The sequence below is a fragment of the Hemitrygon akajei genome, chromosome 23, assembly GCF_048418815.1.
Source record: "Hemitrygon akajei chromosome 23, sHemAka1.3, whole genome shotgun sequence".
Taxonomy (NCBI): domain Eukaryota; kingdom Metazoa; phylum Chordata; class Chondrichthyes; order Myliobatiformes; family Dasyatidae; genus Hemitrygon; species Hemitrygon akajei.
The window spans coordinates 34,913,783-34,932,746 of record NC_133146.1 but is presented as its reverse complement, the minus strand read 5'-3'; the positions used below and the strand labels follow the sequence as shown (position 1 = coordinate 34,932,746).

The 18,964-nt window shown below is 41.5% G+C and overlaps 1 protein-coding gene across 1 annotated transcript; it reads right to left on the bottom strand.

Moving 5' to 3' along the window:
- Positions 1-455: 455 nt before the first annotated feature.
- On the bottom strand, positions 456-3,877 carry LOC140715086 (interferon-induced protein with tetratricopeptide repeats 1-like). The gene is made up of 2 exons (XM_073026816.1): positions 3,818-3,877; positions 456-2,300 (listed from the first exon to the last, which is right to left on the bottom strand). Exons 1-2 carry the CDS (start codon positions 3,820-3,822, stop codon positions 866-868), a joined length of 1,440 nt encoding a protein of 479 aa, XP_072882917.1. The 5' UTR covers positions 3,823-3,877; the 3' UTR covers positions 456-865.
- Between the last annotated feature and the right edge of the window lie 15,087 nt (positions 3,878-18,964).

Sequence of the window (18,964 nt, the reverse complement as noted above, 5' to 3'; positions counted from 1 at the left end):
CGAGCTGGTGGTCATATGCTCTCTTTTCTCTTTTCTGCATCTTCCTTCTCATTCTTCCCCACCCCTGAAAATTTTATGGGACAATACCTCAATTAATCTATAACCATATCTGATTTCCATAGTCTACTTACAGGGTTATCACCTGATCAGCAGCCAAGCCCATGCACATCACAGGAATGTCTTTTAGCTATCACTATATCAGAGGCATGATCCTTGAACTATACCATTCCATTGTCACACACAATCTTGTTTGGAGTTTTGCAGTTACATTGTCCTTGGTTGATTATTATGAATGAAAAATCTAATCCTTTTTTTGTTAAAAATATTATCTTTTTGAAATTCCATGAATTATTCCCAAACCCCTCCACTGCCACTCGCCAGTCATTCCACCTTCCAAGCAATTCCTCCACCACACTCAGCAGGTTGGAATCGTGCTGTTAAGGATTTGTTGCTTGTGTTCCTTTGATTGTGTCAAGACAAGACCAACCTTGGCTTTGAAGATTTAATTAACAGACATAGCTTAAGAGTATATTTTACAATGATTCATAAGATACAATCGTGCTTGAAAAATCATTCCAGAGTTATAATTATACATCAGAATCCGTGAAAAGTAAAATACATTCAATGGTTAATAGGTCAAACAAACCAATGTGGAAAAATGTTTGATTTCTCATTTAACACCACTTGCTGCAGTATCCCAAATCCCATCTTTCCAGAGTCCAGAGAAGCACAATTAAATTCAGTTTGCTCAGGGTACTTGAGGAAATAATATTTTTAAAAGAAACACAATAATAGTAAAGCAACACCATACCAAACCTATCCTCAGATCAGATGGAAATGCATCTTTTAAACATCCCAATGGTGCTCAGATGTGTAATTGAGAAAGAGCACTCACATATTCCTCATTGCCAGGATCAAACTCCAAGGTCTTCTCAAAGTATTCAGTCGCTTTACCCTTGATCCCCTTCAGCTGATACAGAAATGCTTTGACACCAAGCGCCTTGCTGTCTTGTGCATTAACACTAAGTTTCCTATCTGCCCACTTCTCCAGTTTCATGCGACATTTTTCCCGTTCTCTTGAGTTATATTCAATTTTCACACCTTTCAGGAAGAGGAGAACAGCATTTGTTTCAGATTTTTTCTGGTACAGTTCAAATAACCCAGCTTCCAGACATATGCTCTGCATATTCTCTGGACGCATGTCCACTAACTCCACCAATCTACGGTAAGTCTCCTCTGCTCTGGAATATTCCCCACTTGTTATGCAGATGTCCGCAAAGACCAGTTGCGGTTTAATAGCTGTCTTTTGACGGTGCTCAAAAGACTTTTCTAAGTGATATTTGCACAGATTAATCAACTCAGCTCTCTGCTGAAATTCAGGATTGTGAGGATATCTGCTGTGAGTGTATTTCAGCTTACTTCTGTAGCACAATCCAAGTTGGTAGTGTAAGAAACCAGAGTGTGGAGTTAATTCTAATGCTTTTTTCAGGAGCTCAGTTGCCCTCTCCACAAATCCACTTTGTCTATAATATTTTGCAGCATAGCGAAGCACATATGGAAGATCAGAGGTCTTCAGCAATGCTTGTTCAACTAATTCATTTGCTTTCTCATTTTGCCTTAACATCTGCAGTTTTAGAGCCAACAGCACCATGGCCACAGCATCATCTGGATCAAGCTCCAGTACTCGTCGGAAATGCTTCACTGACTGACTCTGATCATGACTCTCTAGGGTTCCAGAAAGTGATTCCAGACGAGAAAGTGCAGTTGCATATCCCATTATCCACTCAGTGTTGTCAGGATCCTGCTCCAGAGCCTTTGCAAAGCATTCCTTTGCCTCCTCACAGTATTCACCAGCAGAACTCAACAATGACCATCCCTTCTCCCCGTACACCTCGTGTATCATTGCTGTATAGCGAGGGCCATCACTGAGCGGTTTACAGATCATCTCCAGCTTGTCAAGATAGGACTGGGCCTCGGTCAGTTGTCCCATGTGGTAATGCACCCAGGCAAAGTTTCCATAGGTGATGATGCTTCTTCTTTCAAATTCATCTTTGTGGATCTCCCTCTGAATTTTTTCAGCTTCCTTTAAATTTTGAATTGCTTCCTCATAATTGCCCTGCAGACAGTTTACAAAAGCAAGTTGGTTGTAGGACTGATCTTTATACTTCAAATTCATATCGATAGAATCTTGCAATCTGTACATCACATCTTCCACGTCAATAGTTTCCTTCTGTGGCCTCCATGTGAAGTGACACTGCAGCTGATCGAGCTTCTCTTTCAATAAATCTCCCGGTGTGTTGCTGCAAGAGAGAAAAAACGTAATCATGAATTCCATCTCAGATCACTTGATGCAGGTCTGACCTGCAATCCCATAAAACGCAGATTTACTAACTGTATCAAAGCTGCATTTAAAAGATGTTTGTATAATTATGGCATTGAAAACCTGGAAATGGTCAGCCTGTCAGTCTGCATCTGAGGAAGGAGAATGTTTCAGATCAATAACCCAATATGAAGAATTTGATTTTTGTTTCTTGCCAGCAGCCTGAGCATAGCTCCAGATCTCAGTACAGAGAAGTGGTGCTTTTCCCCAGACAGCCACCAGTACTCAGACTCAATATCTAGAAGATTGAGAACTTCAATAACATTAGTGAGATAAAGCTGTTTTGTGAAGCCCACTGAAGTCTGGCAATTTACGAGTTACCAGACCAGTTCACAGAACAATTACATGAGCAATGTCCCCTGTTCCTGAAGATTTCTGAAAGAACATAGACCAGCATAGATCATAGAACATGTCGTGCCAACCTTTAACCCTACTCTGAGATCAACTCTGCTTCCTGCTTTCTCCCAAAGGAGATGGATTTGCCACACCGTGGATGCAGCTCCTCCATTCTGTCCTGAAAGCTGCTAGGGGCTGGAAATTATGACAGTTTAGAGTAGCATGTTCCTCTGGTGTATTACCTCAGTACTGAATGCACCCCATAGGCTCCAACGTACTCAAACCTACATAGATATTGTGTATGGCAGAGCTGAATCACCTCCTACTTTTAAAGACTGAAGATTAAAAATTAGCTGTCTTTGTCACACGTACACTAAAACATACAGTGAAATGCATCGTTTGGCATCATATCAGATCAAAAAGATTTGTGCAGGACAGTCGGCAAGTGTGTCAGCACGTTTCTGACACCAAATACTTACTAACCCTAAGTCGTACATCTTTGTAATATAGGATGACAGTCGAGTACCCAGAGGAAATGCACACAGTCACAGAGAGATTGTCCACATTCTTTACAAATTACCGTGGAAATCAATCCGTGGTAAAGTGATTACGCTGACTGCTAAGTTTTTCAAATAATGTCATTGTTCTCAGTCGTATTCCACCGAAGACCCCTGTTTGAGGAAGACAAGTGCAGATAAACTGACTTGATCAGACTCCTACTCTCCTACGCCTCTTGCCTCTCCTGCCATGAGTAAGGATTATTTATGATCCCTTGAACTTCCTTTTGGATCTGGTGATCATACAGTACAGAAGGCTCTTCAGAAGTCCAAAATCAGATGCAGATCTTTTGATTTCAGCCATTTTATTAGATGTTAATAACAAAAACTAATAGTAAAACACTGCAGTTCCCTTTATTGTTTACACCCCAGCAGAGTAACGTAGGAATCACCCTACAGTCTTGTCATTCGACTACCGTGTTAGCCCGTGTGCTTTCACTTTGGGTATTTCAAAGTTATTTCATTATGATCCACTACTTTTGATAAACCACCTCCTCTATAATAATCTGTACGTAAAGATAAACTGCAAGGAAACGTCCTTTACCTCATGATGTTCGTTGGATGGAAAGCAATTTGTGCTCTTTCTCAGTTTGTGCGGTTCTTCTTCTGCTGAGTCTCCGTTGTTGTGTCTGATGTTCGACCTGACAACCCTTTATACTATCCATTACTTCCTTATTGTGAAAAGAAACTGGAATCCAAAGTATATTAATTACACAGAGGTAATAAATAGAATTGCTAAGCATTTCCTGCATGCCAATATAAGCATTAATTTGCCATAGAAATAGTCTACAGCTCACCAGAAGTGTGTCACTCTGAGCACCCTTGTTCAATTATTTATAATTTTCTCTGTTTGTAATTGTAAGTAATCTGCAATTCTGGTCACTATCTTATTTCAGTTCTCCATATTTACTATCAGTTTAATGTCCCCTGTCAGTTTACTCTCACACCTCATCTTACCACTGTTAATCAATATTTCTGCCCTCTTTGGCTGAACTCTGAACTGCCCCCAATCCTCAAGCTGCTCCTTATTTTGGTCTAATTCTGTGCTGAATTTCCCCCACAGGGTTCACCCTTCTTTCCTTACGTCTTTTTCTGCTAATCAGCAATGAATCATTGTTGTAGTTCATTCTTTAAACATCATACAGTGCCCATTCACATTCAAACCATTGAATAGTTTGCCAATGAATTGAGTCATCATAATTTCATTTGTTCAGGTTCACACCCTTGATTTCATTCTGTGACTTCACCCAGCATATCAATCAAGAATTCTAATCTGTTATGGTCACTCTCTGAACAGCGCATGCAGGACAAAATTGTTTAATTATTCTTTCTCACAGCCACAATACCCACTCCATGATAATTTAGTCCCAATCCAGTCTAGATCCCGTCTCATCTGTTATTTGTCTTAAAAATTGGCATCCATGTGTTCCTCTTCCACAGTATTACTGCTATACGTAAACTTGTGGTTACATTTGCATTGTTCTGAAGCACGGTTTCCAATTTCTTCCCTGCACTCCACCATTGTGTGAAAAATGTCATGCTCTCTGCAGTTTTCCAGTGGCATTGATATCCTTACAGACAATGATTGACAAATACCCAACACAACATTCAGCCGACTGAGGAAAATGTACAGTTGAACATTAACTTTGTACATTCCTGATACAATCATGTTGACACCACAGTCAAGAAAGCTCACTAATGCAAAGAAATCTGGCAGTTCCCTGTGAACTCTGAATGAATTTTATTGACGCAACATTGACATCATTGTATCTGGCCGCATCACAGCCTCTTATGGCAACTGCTCTGCACGAGACCACAAGGAAATGCATTTGTGGACACAGCTCAGCATATCATGGTAACATGCCTCCTCCCTGCGGACTTGGTCTACACTTGTCACTACCTCAGTAAAGCAGCCAGCATAATCCCCTCCGGATGATCTTCCTTCTCTCCTCTCCCACTCAGCAGAAGACACAAACACCTGAAAGCATGTTAAACCATGCTCAATGGTAGCTCTGTCCTGCTGTTATCAGGCTCTTGAATGGATCTCTCGTACAGCAAGATCGAGCCTTGACCTCACAATATAAGTGATTATGTTCAGCAGTAGAAGTCAACAATGACTATCCCATTTCCCCTGTACATCAGCTATCATTGCTGTAGAGTGAAGGCACTTTGCAAATTATCTCCAGAGCGTAGATGCAGGATTGGGTCTCAGTCAGTTGTCGTAAGTGGTAATACTTCAAGGCATAGTGTCCATAGGAATTAATATTTATTCTTTCCCTAAAATTTTGAACTGCTTCTTCATAGTTGCTTTGCAAGTGGTTCCCAAAATCAAATTGGCTGCGAGGCTGGTCTTGATTTTCCCCACCAATCTTTCCTGAATCTTGTAATCTGTATTTCATATCATCAAGGTCAGCGGATTCCAACCTTTTCATGCCATGGTCCAATGCCATTAAGCAAGGGTATTTACCATTTGCTGTGTGCCTTCACTACCCACCAGACTGATAACTAATGTAGAAATCAGAGGCACTATTGTTAGACCCGCTAAATAGTAGCATAGTAGTGATGGGTAAAAGTCTATGATTACTAAGTATTCCTATATATTTTCCTGAATCTCTTGCACTTTAAAATGTTAAATCTCTGGAGTTATTTCCTCAAGTTTTGTGAAGTAATGTCCCATTAGACTAATTAAATAGGAAATAAACTCCCAGTCTTTCCAAAAGTTGTAACTAAAAGACTCCAGAGACTGATTTGGTCTGGCCTTACTGGTTGTTAGATTGAGTGAGAATGTATGAATGATACAACTTCTACCAAAAAGAGATGTTAAAATACACCTGATGAAACAGTTCTTTCAGAAAGGAAAATAACCTGGAACACTGTTACCTCTCATTGGCAATTTGAATGAGAAAGATTGTTTTCAACCTTATAGTTGTCGCACGCATTGTTTCTATGTCTCCATCTCTGTACAACAGAACGCTGGACCTCCAGCTCTGCACAAAATATCATTAGTACGACAGCATTACAAAGTTTGGAGTTCAATCCTGGTGTCCCTGTAAGGACTTTTAACGTCATCCCTGTGTAATGAGTCGGTTTTCTCCGGCTGCTCCAATTTCCTCCAAACATCCAAAGACACACAAGTTAGTAGGGTAATTGGTCATTGTAAATTGTGCTGTGATTAGGCAAGTGTTAAATTGTGAGTTGCTGGACAGTGAGACTCAAAGGGCTGGAAAGGCCTATTCCATGCAGTATTCCTAAATGAAATTATCTTGAGTCCTGCAGGTTGCCTTCCTGGGTTTTCGAGCATCTGTATTTACTAATCAATATCTTAACTAGAGTTGTTAAGCCCTTGTGCTTTTGATTTAATCTTGTCAAGTTAATTGTGGCTGGCACAAATTTTCTGCAGTCTATCTTTATTTAAAGAGGACTCTCAGTTGTGGCTTAGTGGGGACATTGTGTTGGAGAGGGTGAATTGTCTCATGGTGTTGACCAGTTGTCCCTCTGAAGCTCTGATTCAGGTCTAACCTTTTGTTTCCTTCTCCTCCTGGGGATCCAGCTGTCCCTCCACACCTGGTCTAAGTGAATGATCTTCCTGGTCAAATAAAGCAATAGCAAATTTCTACTGTGCTCTCCCTGTTTCAATTGCCAGTTGACCAGATAAAATTCAGAAAATCTTAAAGTTGGCAGCAGCTGTTATGTGTGAAAGAGATTCAGTTAAAATTTTCTGCAAGTGTTTAGTGAAAATTAGTGCACTTGTTTATGTTGATAGAAATAATTAATGTGGACATCTGGGCTCCTGTGTTCAGACAAAGTTGGATGTGCAGCAAGATGATGCTCTTGGTGGATAACATGGTGCTGGAGAATAGCAAAATGTGTCTGTGCAGTTCTGAAAGGAAACATGAAATATTCCCAATTAGGACTACTACAGCTGGAATCTACAATCATGGCCAGTGGTATTTCAATAAGCAACATTGTTATTAGATGTTTAAGAAATCGGATCTTCAAAATCAGAAGACTTGTCTGCAGACCACTGGGATAGTGAGTGCAGTTTCCCTTTAAGAAAACACTCCAGCCTGGATGAGTTTCAGGTAACATGGGGCTCTGAGGTTCCAAATCCACCATTCTCCTGGCTAATGTTCACAATTTGGAAAATAAAATTGAGAAACTCAGAGCAAGGTTGGAGTACATCAGGGATTGCTGTGTACTGTGCTTCACAGAAACATGGCTCACCCCTGGCACTCTGGACAGTGTTTCATTCGAAGGACTTCACCTTCCACTGCATGGCCGAGACAATGGCATCAGCTAAAGGCAGAGGTGACAGTGTTTGCTTCTGATTAACTGATTGTGGTGTACAGATGTGGTGGTTTTTCTCAGTCCTGCACACATCAGAAACTATAAACTGTAAACTGTGCAAATGCAGGTATAAATAAATAGCAATAAATAATGACCATGAAACAACAATATAACAGAGTCCTTACATGAGTGTAGTTATCCCCTGTTGTTCAAGAGCCTGATGTTTGAGGAGTAGTAACTGTTGTTGAACCTGGTGTTATGAGTCCTGAGGCACTTGTACCTTCGATGTGATGGCAGCAGCAGAAACAGACGTGGCCTGGGTGTGAGGATCTTTGATGAAGGAGGCTGCTTTTCTACAGCAATGATTCATGTGGATGTACTCAATGGCTGGGTAGATTTTACCCAGGATAAACTGGGCTGAATCTACTACCTTTTGTAGCACTTGCCACTCAATGGCATTGGTGTTCCCGTAACAATCCATAATGCAGCCAGTCAGCACACTTTCCACCACACATCGATAGAAGTTTCCAAGGTCTTCAATGACACACCAGACCTCTGCAGACTCCTGTGGAAGTAGAGGTGCCGTCGTGCTTTCTTTGCAGTAATATTCATATGATGGGTCCAGGAAAGGTCTCCTGAGATAGTGACACCCAGGAATTTAAAGTTACCGGCTCTCTCCACCTCAGATCCTTCGATGATTTCTAGCTCATGGACCTCTTGTTTTTCTCTCCTGAAGTTGACAATCAATTCCTTGGTCTTATTAACTTTGAATGAGAGACAGGAGCTGATATGCTTCAACACCAGCCTCTCAAAACACTTCATCACTGTGGATGTAAGTGCCACTGGGTGATAGTCATTTAGACAGGTTAGCACACTCTTCTTGGGCGATATGATTGAAGACTGCTTGAAGCAGGTGGTACCACACACTGCTGGAGGGAAAGATTGAAGATAGTCGTGAATACACCCGCAAGTCCGATGGCACAAGTCTTCAGTACTCGGACAGGTACACCATGCAGATCAGATGTTTCTTCCTGGAGTCACTCTCTTGGGGGTGTGTGATGGTTCCTCGCTGTTCTGGTGGTGAAAGTGAGCATACAAGGCATTGAGCTCATCTGGAAGTGAAACTCTGCCTTCCCCCATGATGCAATATTTACCTTTGTTGGAAGTTGTGGCACTCAAACCCTGCCACAGCTGTTGAGCATCCCTCATTGATTCCAGTCTAATTCGGATTCCCCACTTTGCTCAAGAGATGGCTTTCCAGAGGGCTTCTGATTGGGGAAAACCCGGGACAATATTGTGGCGAGCACACTCATCCACAGCTGTTTTAATAAAGTCTGTAACAACCCTGGTGTAATCATTCAGGTCCTCAGATGAATTCTTGAACAGGGCCCAGTCCACGAATTTAAGATATCTTGGAACCATTCCTCAGCCACCCCAGACCACCACTTAGTTGTCTTGATATCTGGAGCCTTGCCCTTTAGGCTCTGCTTGTAGCAGGAAGTCGGAGTACAGCCAAATGATCCGACTTATGAAAATGCATTCTGGGAAGGAACGATAGGGATTCCTTATCGTAGTGTAGCAGTATGTATTTATCGTAGTACCCCAGTGGTCTAGTGTATTGGAACATCTGATGCAACATGTTACGTGCAGGTCATAATTAGGAAGATATTTCTTCAAACAGGCCTGGTTAAAGTCACCAACTGTAATTTGAAATGCATTGGGATGTGCCGTTTCTTGTTTACAGACAACATCATAGAAGGCTTTCAGTTTCGTGAGTGCTTGCTCATAATCGGCCACTAGTTGTATAGTGGGAAAATTTGCCAAGCATCTCTTTCCTTTAACTTGGTTTAGTTATATTCAAATCTTCCCAAATGGCTGTTCCTTTGTTGATTTTGGGATTCTGGCAAGTTGCCAAAAATAGATGTTATTCTAACTAGCACTCCTCACCTCATTATTGGAATGTACCCACAAAAATTAGATTCACTTTCAAGGACACTTCATCTCATGTTCTTCATATTTATGTATTGTTATATATTTTCTCCTTTATATTTGCCAAGTTTGTTATCTTCTACACTCTTGTTGAACGCCCTAGCTGGGTATCTTTCATTAATTATGTAATAATCGTTATTTTAAAGATTTATTGAGTATGCCCACAAGAAAATGAATCTCAGGGATGAATTTGGTGACATATATGTACTTTGATAATAAAATTCACTTAGAACTTAGAACATTGAATGGGAACTGGCCTTCTGCCAGTTCTAAACCGCAGAACGTACACAGTGAACATTAGATCACTGAGGAGCGTGGTAGAACAGAGGAATCTGGGAATACAGATCCATTGGCCATTGTAAGAGCTGTCACAGGTAGATGTGGATATAAAGAGAGGTTTTGGCACACTGGCCTTCATAAATGAAAGCACTGAATTCAGGAGTTGAGATGTTCTGTAGAAATTGTATAAGACATTGGTGAGGGCTAATTTAAAATATTATGTGCAGTTGTGATCACCTACCAACAGGAACGATATCAATAAAATTGAAAGAGGACAGAGAAAATTTCCAAGGTTTTTGCTGGGTCTTGAAGATCTGAGTTGTAGAGAAATGTTGAGTATGTTAGGTCTTTATTCCCTGGAGCATAGGAGAGTTAAGGGAGATTTGATAGAGGTCTATAACAGTATGAGGGGTATAGATAGGGTAAATGCAAGCAGGCTTTTTTCACTGATAATGGGTGAGACTTGAACAAGAGAACATGGGTTAAGGGTGAAAGTGAAATGTTTAAGGGGAACATGAGGGGCAACTTCACTTTGTCACTCAGAGGCTGGTAAGAATCCATTGCAAATAATAACCAGTTGGAGCAAATGAGAGAGTGAAGAAACATCTGTGGAGGCAGAGGGATAGTTGTCATTTCAGACTGAGGCCCTTTATCAGCACTGAGAAAGAGCCAGTATAAAGAGGGGAGTGGGAGGAGAGAGATAGCGTTTGGCAGATGGTAGGTGAAACCAGGTGAGGAAGGGGACGATGGACAGATGGAACAAAATGGGGGAGGTTTTGGGTGGAGCTGGGAGGATAGGTAGAGACAGTTTGAGAAGAGAGGTAACAAAGGGGCAATTGGAGTCCGGTAGTATGGAGTAAGGGTGGGTGTCTAGATTCCTGACTTAGTGGAGTGGGACATATGTTCACTTGGCGGTTATGAACAGTGAGTGTCTTTTTTATTTAAATAAAGAATTTGTATTTTCCTTTAAGTTTGATGTAAATCATAATATGTTTCTCGTGCAGCATTCAGAGGTACTGTGGGTGCCAGCTTGGTTCTCTCCACAGAAAGAGTGAATACTGCCTCTTTAAGGAATTTGTCAGCTTCACTTACCTGATGCTTATGTCGCGGAGGAGGCCACATTGTGACCCGCAAATTCCATGCATGAGTTATGCAGTAGTACAAGGAAATTTTAATTTCACCAGTACAAGGTGATAATTTTAAATTCAGAACTAGAAGTTGAAGTGAATGTAGTTTGAACTGCTGAATGTTATCGAGGCACGGAGAGGAGTTTTAGGAGCTTCTGTGTACCTTGTCCACACTAACCATGAAGTACGCATCCACACTGATCATTTTCACCAGCACTGTCCCTAATTTTCTGTGCCTTGGAATTTTGAGTACCCACAAAACAATAAACCCAAAAGAACCCAATTAAAGAAAAAGAAATAAAAGAGAATCATCCAGTGTTCTAGAGAATAAATAACACAAATCGTGAAAACTATTCAAGCGAACGACAACATTCCAAACCAAACTGAGTCAATAGAAAATAGACAATAGACAATAGGTGCAGAAGTAGACCATTCGGCCCTTCGAGCCTGCACCGCCATTTTGAGATCATGGCTGATCAACTACTATCAATACCCGGTTCCTGCCTTGTCCCCATATCCCTTGATTCCCCTATCCATAAGATACCTACCTAGCTCCTTCTTGAAAGCATCCAGAGAATTGGCCTCCACTACCTTCCGAGGCAGTGCATTCCAGACCCCCACAACTCTCTGGGAGAAGAAGTTTTTCCTTAACTCTGTCCTAAATGACCTACCCTTTATTCTCAAACCATGCCCTCTGGTACTGGACTCTCCCAGCATCTGGAACATATTTCCTGCCTCTATCTTGTCCAATCCCTTAATAATCTTTATATGTTTCAATCAGATCCCCTCTCAATCTCCTTAATTCCAGCGTGTACAAGCCCACTCTCTCTAACCTCTCTGCGTAAGACAGTCCAGGCATCCCAGGAATTAACCTCGTGAATCTACGCTGCACTTCCTCTACAGCCAGATGTCCTTCCTTAACCCTGGAGACCAAAACTGTACACAATACTCCAGGCGTGGTCTCACCAGGGCTCTGTACAAATGCAAGAGGATTTCCTTGCTCTTGTACTCAATTCTCTTTGTAATAAAGGCCAACATTCCATTAGCCTTCATCACTGCCTGCTGCACTTGCTCATTCACCTTCAGTGACTGATGAACAAGTCCTCAGATCCAAACCCCGGAGCAGCCTGGAGTAGGCCCAAAGCCTCGCTCAGCATATTAGCAGACATGCAGCATAGCAGCAGGGCCTGGCTTCATAGCCTCAGTGCCATGGAGAGGGGAGTGACCATCGCAGAGAGCGACTGAAATCGGCTCTCACCTTAGATCCGACACTTTGTCTTTTCAGTCTATCTGGGCCAGCATTAAAATTGACCAAACAATGGAGCAGCAAAAGGCTCTGACACCCTGGAGAGGGTGAACAGTGAGGCAAATGAACGAAATCAGCTCTCGCCTTCGATCTGAACCAGCATTTAAATTGAATATACAGTAGATTATAACTCACACTAGAAACTGGCCACAGCGAAGGGCTCGGGCCTAGACCACGCAGACCAGCGACTCACTCCAGTCCCAGATTTTCCCACCCAGTCTGAAACCGCTCTCAAGCTCTTCAAATCAGCTTGACGCCCAGAGCGATCCATCCTCGCACCGAGGCCATGAGAACTCCACTGCCCCGACTCACCTCTCCGAATGGCTCACTCCATCTACACTGATTCTGTAACACACCGTCCCAGCACAGTGAATGACATGTTGAAAGTAGGTCTTTTTGTTATTTTAATATTCATTCTCTTGTGTTACATCTTGTTAACAATGCTGATGAGGGAAGGTATATATAAAAAATGAAAGTGAATCTTTAGCTGTAAGTCTCGTGGAAAAAGCAGATGGCTTGTACCTGGAAGGAAAAGGAGAATAACCTCTCTTAAGCGTTCTTATGTTCATCGGTACGTTGGGTAAATCAGGATTTCACAGACTTTCTGCATGTGGTGGAATTTTCATATCGAATGCATTAAATGGGGACTTCCTATTGGTCGCCGATGGAGTAGCAGCTTTTTGCAATGGCTCCTATCTTACTTACTTTACTGTTTCCAACCTGTTCTGAAACCTTACTTTTAACATGATATTGTTTCACTATGACTACAAGGGGTGCCAAAGGTACTAAAAAAGAAGATCCTCCTGCATCTTTGGAATCTATTATGAAGCTGCTTCGAAAGCACAGAAAAGAATCTTCTGCTGAAATTAAACAAATAGATGCAAAATTGGATTCTATTCAAACAACCTTAACTGAACATGATAAATGAATAGAAGAGAATGAAGCAACGCTGACAATTTTAGATGCGAAAATTGATGACCTGCAAAAGCTTTGTTAAAAACAATCAAAGTCAAATGAAAAATTAAGACAGAAGATTATCAATTTAGAAAATAGAAGCAGAAGAAATAACTTATGAATTCTGGGCCTTGAAGAGTTAATGGAAAGTGATCAGCCTACGGAATTCTTTGCAAGCTTTTTGACAAAATTATTCCTAAAATTTTACTGTCCCTACCTATTATCGATCAACCTCATAGATCGCCTGTGCCTAGACCAGCTCCAGGAGCAATAATCTGTTTTCATGAATTTTGCAGCTTTTAATCCCCATCTGCTTAGCTCACTGTACCTCTCAGCGACAGGTACAGAGACTCAGAGTCAAACTCAGAGACTTTAGTCTCTCAGTCACTGTTCCTGCATTTCCCTGAATGCATCCGACTGGGAAAAGCCAGTTCCCCACTGCGGAACTTAACAATCATGTCATCTATTTGGAGGATATGCCCCTTCACGTAATGTTTGCTTTCCTCACTCCCAATCAGCTCCCTATTCTTAAATGTCTGAGCACCACAGGATTTGATTCAAATTATTATCACATCCTGGGATATCAAACTGAGTGCTCACATACTGTGGGCTCATCCCACTCCAGTGGTCTCTGATCCCAGTGTAAGGGGTTTCTTCTTTTATTTTACTGCTAAGGCTACTAAAATGGCTTCTTTGTTATGTTAACTAATGAGAGAGTGCTTTCTCTCGCAGCTTGTTTAGGTTATAATTACAGATAACCAGTTAATTTACTGATTTACTGATAATTTGTTAACCAATAGGGATAGCTGTTACTCTTTCTAGTGGGTCTGTATGCTAGTGTTGTGCGAACTTTTGAGGAGAAGGCGCGAAGGGGTTGGAGAGAGAAGACACAATGTTGTAAGCTGCTCGATGGAAAGGACCCCAAGCGGGGGTCCAAGGCATAGGGTCTTCGGCAAGAAGAGGAGACGAGGACAGATTCTTGTGGAGCGTCTGGTTGGCCACCGTGGTTGGTCCCAGGCGGTGGGCTGAGGGGGTCGGAGGGGATCGAACGGTGGCAAGAAGACTTTGTTAACTGATCTCCAATGGTTGTGCACGAAGTGGTTGGACTTTGATAAGTTTGGCGTCTATTACTTTTCATTTTATATTATATCTCTATTAAGTACATAGTTCCAGTAAGATCTATAAAGCATAATCATTTAATCGCATATGGTGTACTGTCTGTTATTTGGCATGGTGGGGACATCACATCACACATCACACAAGCTGATTGGCCAGTTTGGCGGGCCGAAGGCTGCTTTCCCCAGACGGAAGCGAGCTGAGCGAGCCTGATGCTTAGCAGGGGGCTACACCAGGATCAAGCTAAAGTTCCCAGATCACAAACCTGGGATCAGATCCAAAATCCTTATGCTGAATGACCACCAGCACCTTTTCTGGTTCCATGTCCAGAAACAGATCACATTAAATCTGACTGATCCAGATATCCATGCTAATGTCGCTGTCAAATCGCCTAGAATTTGTAAACATTCTGTAAAGTGAAGACGTGACTCTCCTCATGATGCTGTGCAGAATTCCAGCCGCACCTCAGATGACTGGTCAGCTAAGTAAATCTGCAAGGAGTTGTTCTAGTTGTTTATATAGTGTCTAGGTGGAGCTAAAATCTACCAAAATATTTGACTCATTGTGGATCACGAAAGCAAAGCTGAAGAAGCCAGATGTTTTCTCCTTGGAAATAGTATGTGTCATGAAGAAGTTTCCATGTTGAGAGTCTCAGGGGGCAGAAGTGAATCTATTTGCTATTACGAAGGAGAAGGTTCTTGGGAAGCTGGGAGGTCTGATGATAGATAAGTCACCAGAACAAGGTGGACTACACTCCAGGGCTATACGAAGCAATAGTGTGGTCTTGCTTGTGGTTTTCAAGAATCACCAGATTCTGGAATACTTCTGGAGGAGTGGAAAATTGAAAATATCATTCCACTCTTTAAGAATGAAGCGAGAGAGAAGAAAAGAAATTATAGGCCAGTTAGCCTGACCACAGTGGTTGGGAAGATGTTGGAGTCCATTATTAATGCTGATGTTTCGGTGTACTTGGAGGCACATGATGAAATAGGTCAAAGTCAGCATGGTTTCCTTAAAGGGAAAACTTGCTTGACAAGTCTGTTGGAATTCTTTGAAGGAATAACAGACAGGATAGACAAAATCAGTGGATATTGTTTACTTGGTTTTTCAGAAGTCCTTTGACAAGGTACTGCACATGAGGCAGCTTAACAAGAAAAGAAACCATGGTCTTACAGGAAAGATTCTAGCATGGAGATACATAATATTGGCTGACTGGAAAGAGGCAAACATTGGGAGTAAATCAGGCCTTTTCTGGTTGGGTGCCAATGACTAGTGGTGTTCTTTTCACATTATGTGTCAATGATTTGATGACAGAATTGATGGCTTTGTGACCATGTTTGCAGACAGACTGGAGATAGGCAGTGGGGCAGATTGTGGTAAGGAAGCAGGGAGTTTGTAGAAAGACTTCGGCAGATTGGAAGAATGGACGAAGAAGTAGCAGATGGAATATCATGTAGGGAAGTTATGGTCATGTATACTATTTTCTAAGTGGGGAGAGAATTCTAAAATCTGAGTAGTAAAGGGACTTGGGAGTCCTTGTGTAGGATTCCCTAAAGGTTAATTTGCAGGTTGAGATGGTAGTGAGGAAGGCAGATGCAATGTTAATATTCATTTCAAGGGGACTAAAATGCTAAAGCAAGTACTGTACGTAATGCTGATGCTTTTATAAAGCATTGGTCAGACCACACTTGGTGAACTGTGAGCAGTATTCTGCCTTTTATCTATGAAAAGATATTCTGGCATTGGAGAGTCTCCAAAAGAGGTTCATGAGAATAACTCAAGGAATAAAAGGTTAACGTATGTGGAGTTTTCAATGGCCCTGGGCCTCTACCTTCTGCAGTTTAGTTGATGAGGTAGTGAGAATCTCATTGAAACCTATCGAATACTTGAAGGTCTGAATGGATTGGATGTAGGGGGAAAATTTCCTATAGTAAGGGAGTCACGGACAAGAGGGCACGATTGTGACTGTGATCAAAATGACCAGAGAAACACTGAAGCTAGTGATATAAAAGTCTTTGTTCAGCACAACAAGCTGGAATCATTCTGGAGTCAATCTTGGTAGGGTCTCACAAACCCAAAGATACAGAACATTTTTATACCCTTAAGTTCAAACGTAACAGTGGTGTTTCATTACAGTTTCAACAGATACAATTACATCAGTTACTTCAATATTTTGGGTTGACAATGCTTCCTTTGAATTACATATCCACAGTGGAAAAATTCTGAATGTGCAAATATCTTTGCTAGTTGCAACTTCACTTGAACCCATTTACAATGGGAAAAATTACTTAACCCATAGTGAGTCGTGAAGTGGGGGACATGATAAAAGGTCTCGACTTGAAAAATTGACTGTTTATTCATTTCATTAGATGCTGCCTGACCTGTTAAATTCCTGCAGCACTTTGTGTGTGCTGACCTGGATTTCCAGCATGTGTAGAGCTCTCGTGTGTTTAAGCCCATAGCTGCCTGGATTGCTGCAGGCCGATTAACACAACCCCATTGTTTTAACTTCTGGCAGACGCATATGCAAATGTCTCACAGGCACCATTTTGGAAACCATGTCACTTTGTCTACGGGCAGCCTATGCTCCAGAGAGGGTACAAAGGGTGCTTTAATCATCAATTTACTGCTTTCAATTTGCAACTCACATGAAGAAATGAAGACTGGTTCTTACATGTGCTTTTTCACTGTAAATTGCATGAAGCTTTAATTCATTAGTGTGGCAGGGAAACCAATCCAAATGTGGCTTGTAGACTCTACTGCAAGTTGCAGAGACTTCACTTGGAATATTTTTGCATACATAGTAAAATTTGTTGGAATTGTATTATTGAGAGCAAATAATGTAAAAGTGTAAGAAAAGTTTATAGCAATCAATCACAAATTTAAACTGGAATATAGAACATTCCACGTAATTGGGTCATAATTGTTTGACTTGCAATCAACAGCAGGTTATATTGGACCCATGGACTGGAAACTTACAGTTGTGTTTGCATGCTAGTGCTACTGATCTAGCCATAGCATCAGATGTACCTGAATAATGTCACTTCAACTCAGGTGGAAACGAGAGAACTGATAGGAGAAGCAAATACTGTAGACTGTATGGTCACAATATTCAGCACAAAGCCTTCAGAAGATCACCAATGAGACATGAAGTAAATGTCTTTCTATTGATGTATTCCACATAATATCTGTCAACTCTAATAGTGAGAAATGGTTGAGGAAAGACTTTCCACAGTCAGTGTACCCCCAGATCTGTTTGGGCATCTGGAGCCTAAGTAGAAGGGCATAATTCAGAAAGAGCATTGAGATATTCTTCATTGCCAGGATCAAATTCCTTTTCAAAACATTCAACAGCCTCATCCTTCTCCCCAGCCAGCATCCCAAGAACACCAAAGGCTTTGCAGTTTCTTAGATTCCTCTCAACTTGTTTTCCTAAGTTCTTTCTCAAGTTACTGTCACAGAGCTTCCATTGTTAACTTACATGATGGATTTTAAGTCCGTCCAGAAAACAGATGATGGAGTTTGATTCAGATCTCTTGTGCTGCAGTTCAAATAATCCAACTTATTAAGCTAATGCCTGCTTATCATCTGGAGCAAGATCCTCCAAGCTCAGCAGACACTTGTAGATCCCCCTCTGCTCGGTCTACTTCTCCATTTTCCAAGCAGATTCCTGTAAAATCCAGTTTTGCAAGAAGAAATAATGGTTTGAGTTCAAATGCCTTTTCAAAGTGATATTTGTACTTACTAATCAACTCAGCTTTCTGTTGAAATACAGATCTGTTAGGATAGTTGATGTCTGCTTTCTTTTTCAGAGTGAATAGATTTCCCCTGTAATATATACTGATTTGGTAATGTAAGAAAAACAGGCCTGTTGTCATACTGAAAGCTCTTGTTATTCTGTAAAACTTCACAGTATAGCGAAGCACATATGGCAGATCTGGGTGATCTCAATGCTTCTTCATCTAATCCATTTGCTTTCTCTGCTTCATTGAACTCTTACAGCTTTAGGGCCAACATAACCATGGCCACTGTGTCATCTGGGTTGAACACCAGCACCTGTCGCAGATAATTCACTGGCTGACTTCGCTCCTGATTCTCTGAAATGCCGGAAATAGTTTCTAGATGATAATGAGCAGTCATATAGCCCATAATCCATTCTACATTATTGGAATCTTCCTCAGGAGTCTTCTCAAAGCATTCCTTTGCCTCCTCATAGTATTCAGCAGCAGAACCCAACAACGACCACCCCTTCTCCCCGTACAGCTTGGGTATGATTGCTGTAGAGGGAGGGCCATCACTGAGTGGTTTACAGATCATCTCCAGCTTGTTGAGGTAGGACTGGGCCTCGGTCAGATGTCCCATGTGGTAATGCACCCAGGCAAAGTTTCCATAGGTGATGATGCTTCTTCTTTCAAATTCATCTTTGTGGTTCTCCCTCAGAATCTTTTCAGTCTCCTTTAAATTTTGAATTGCTTCCTCACATTTGCCTTGCAGACAGTTTACAAAAGCAAGTTGGTTGTAGGACTGCTCTTTATACTTCAAATTCATGTGGTTAGAATCTAGCAATCCGTGCATCACATTTTCCAAGTTAATAGTTACTTCTGTGGCCTCCATGTGAAGTGACACTGCAGCT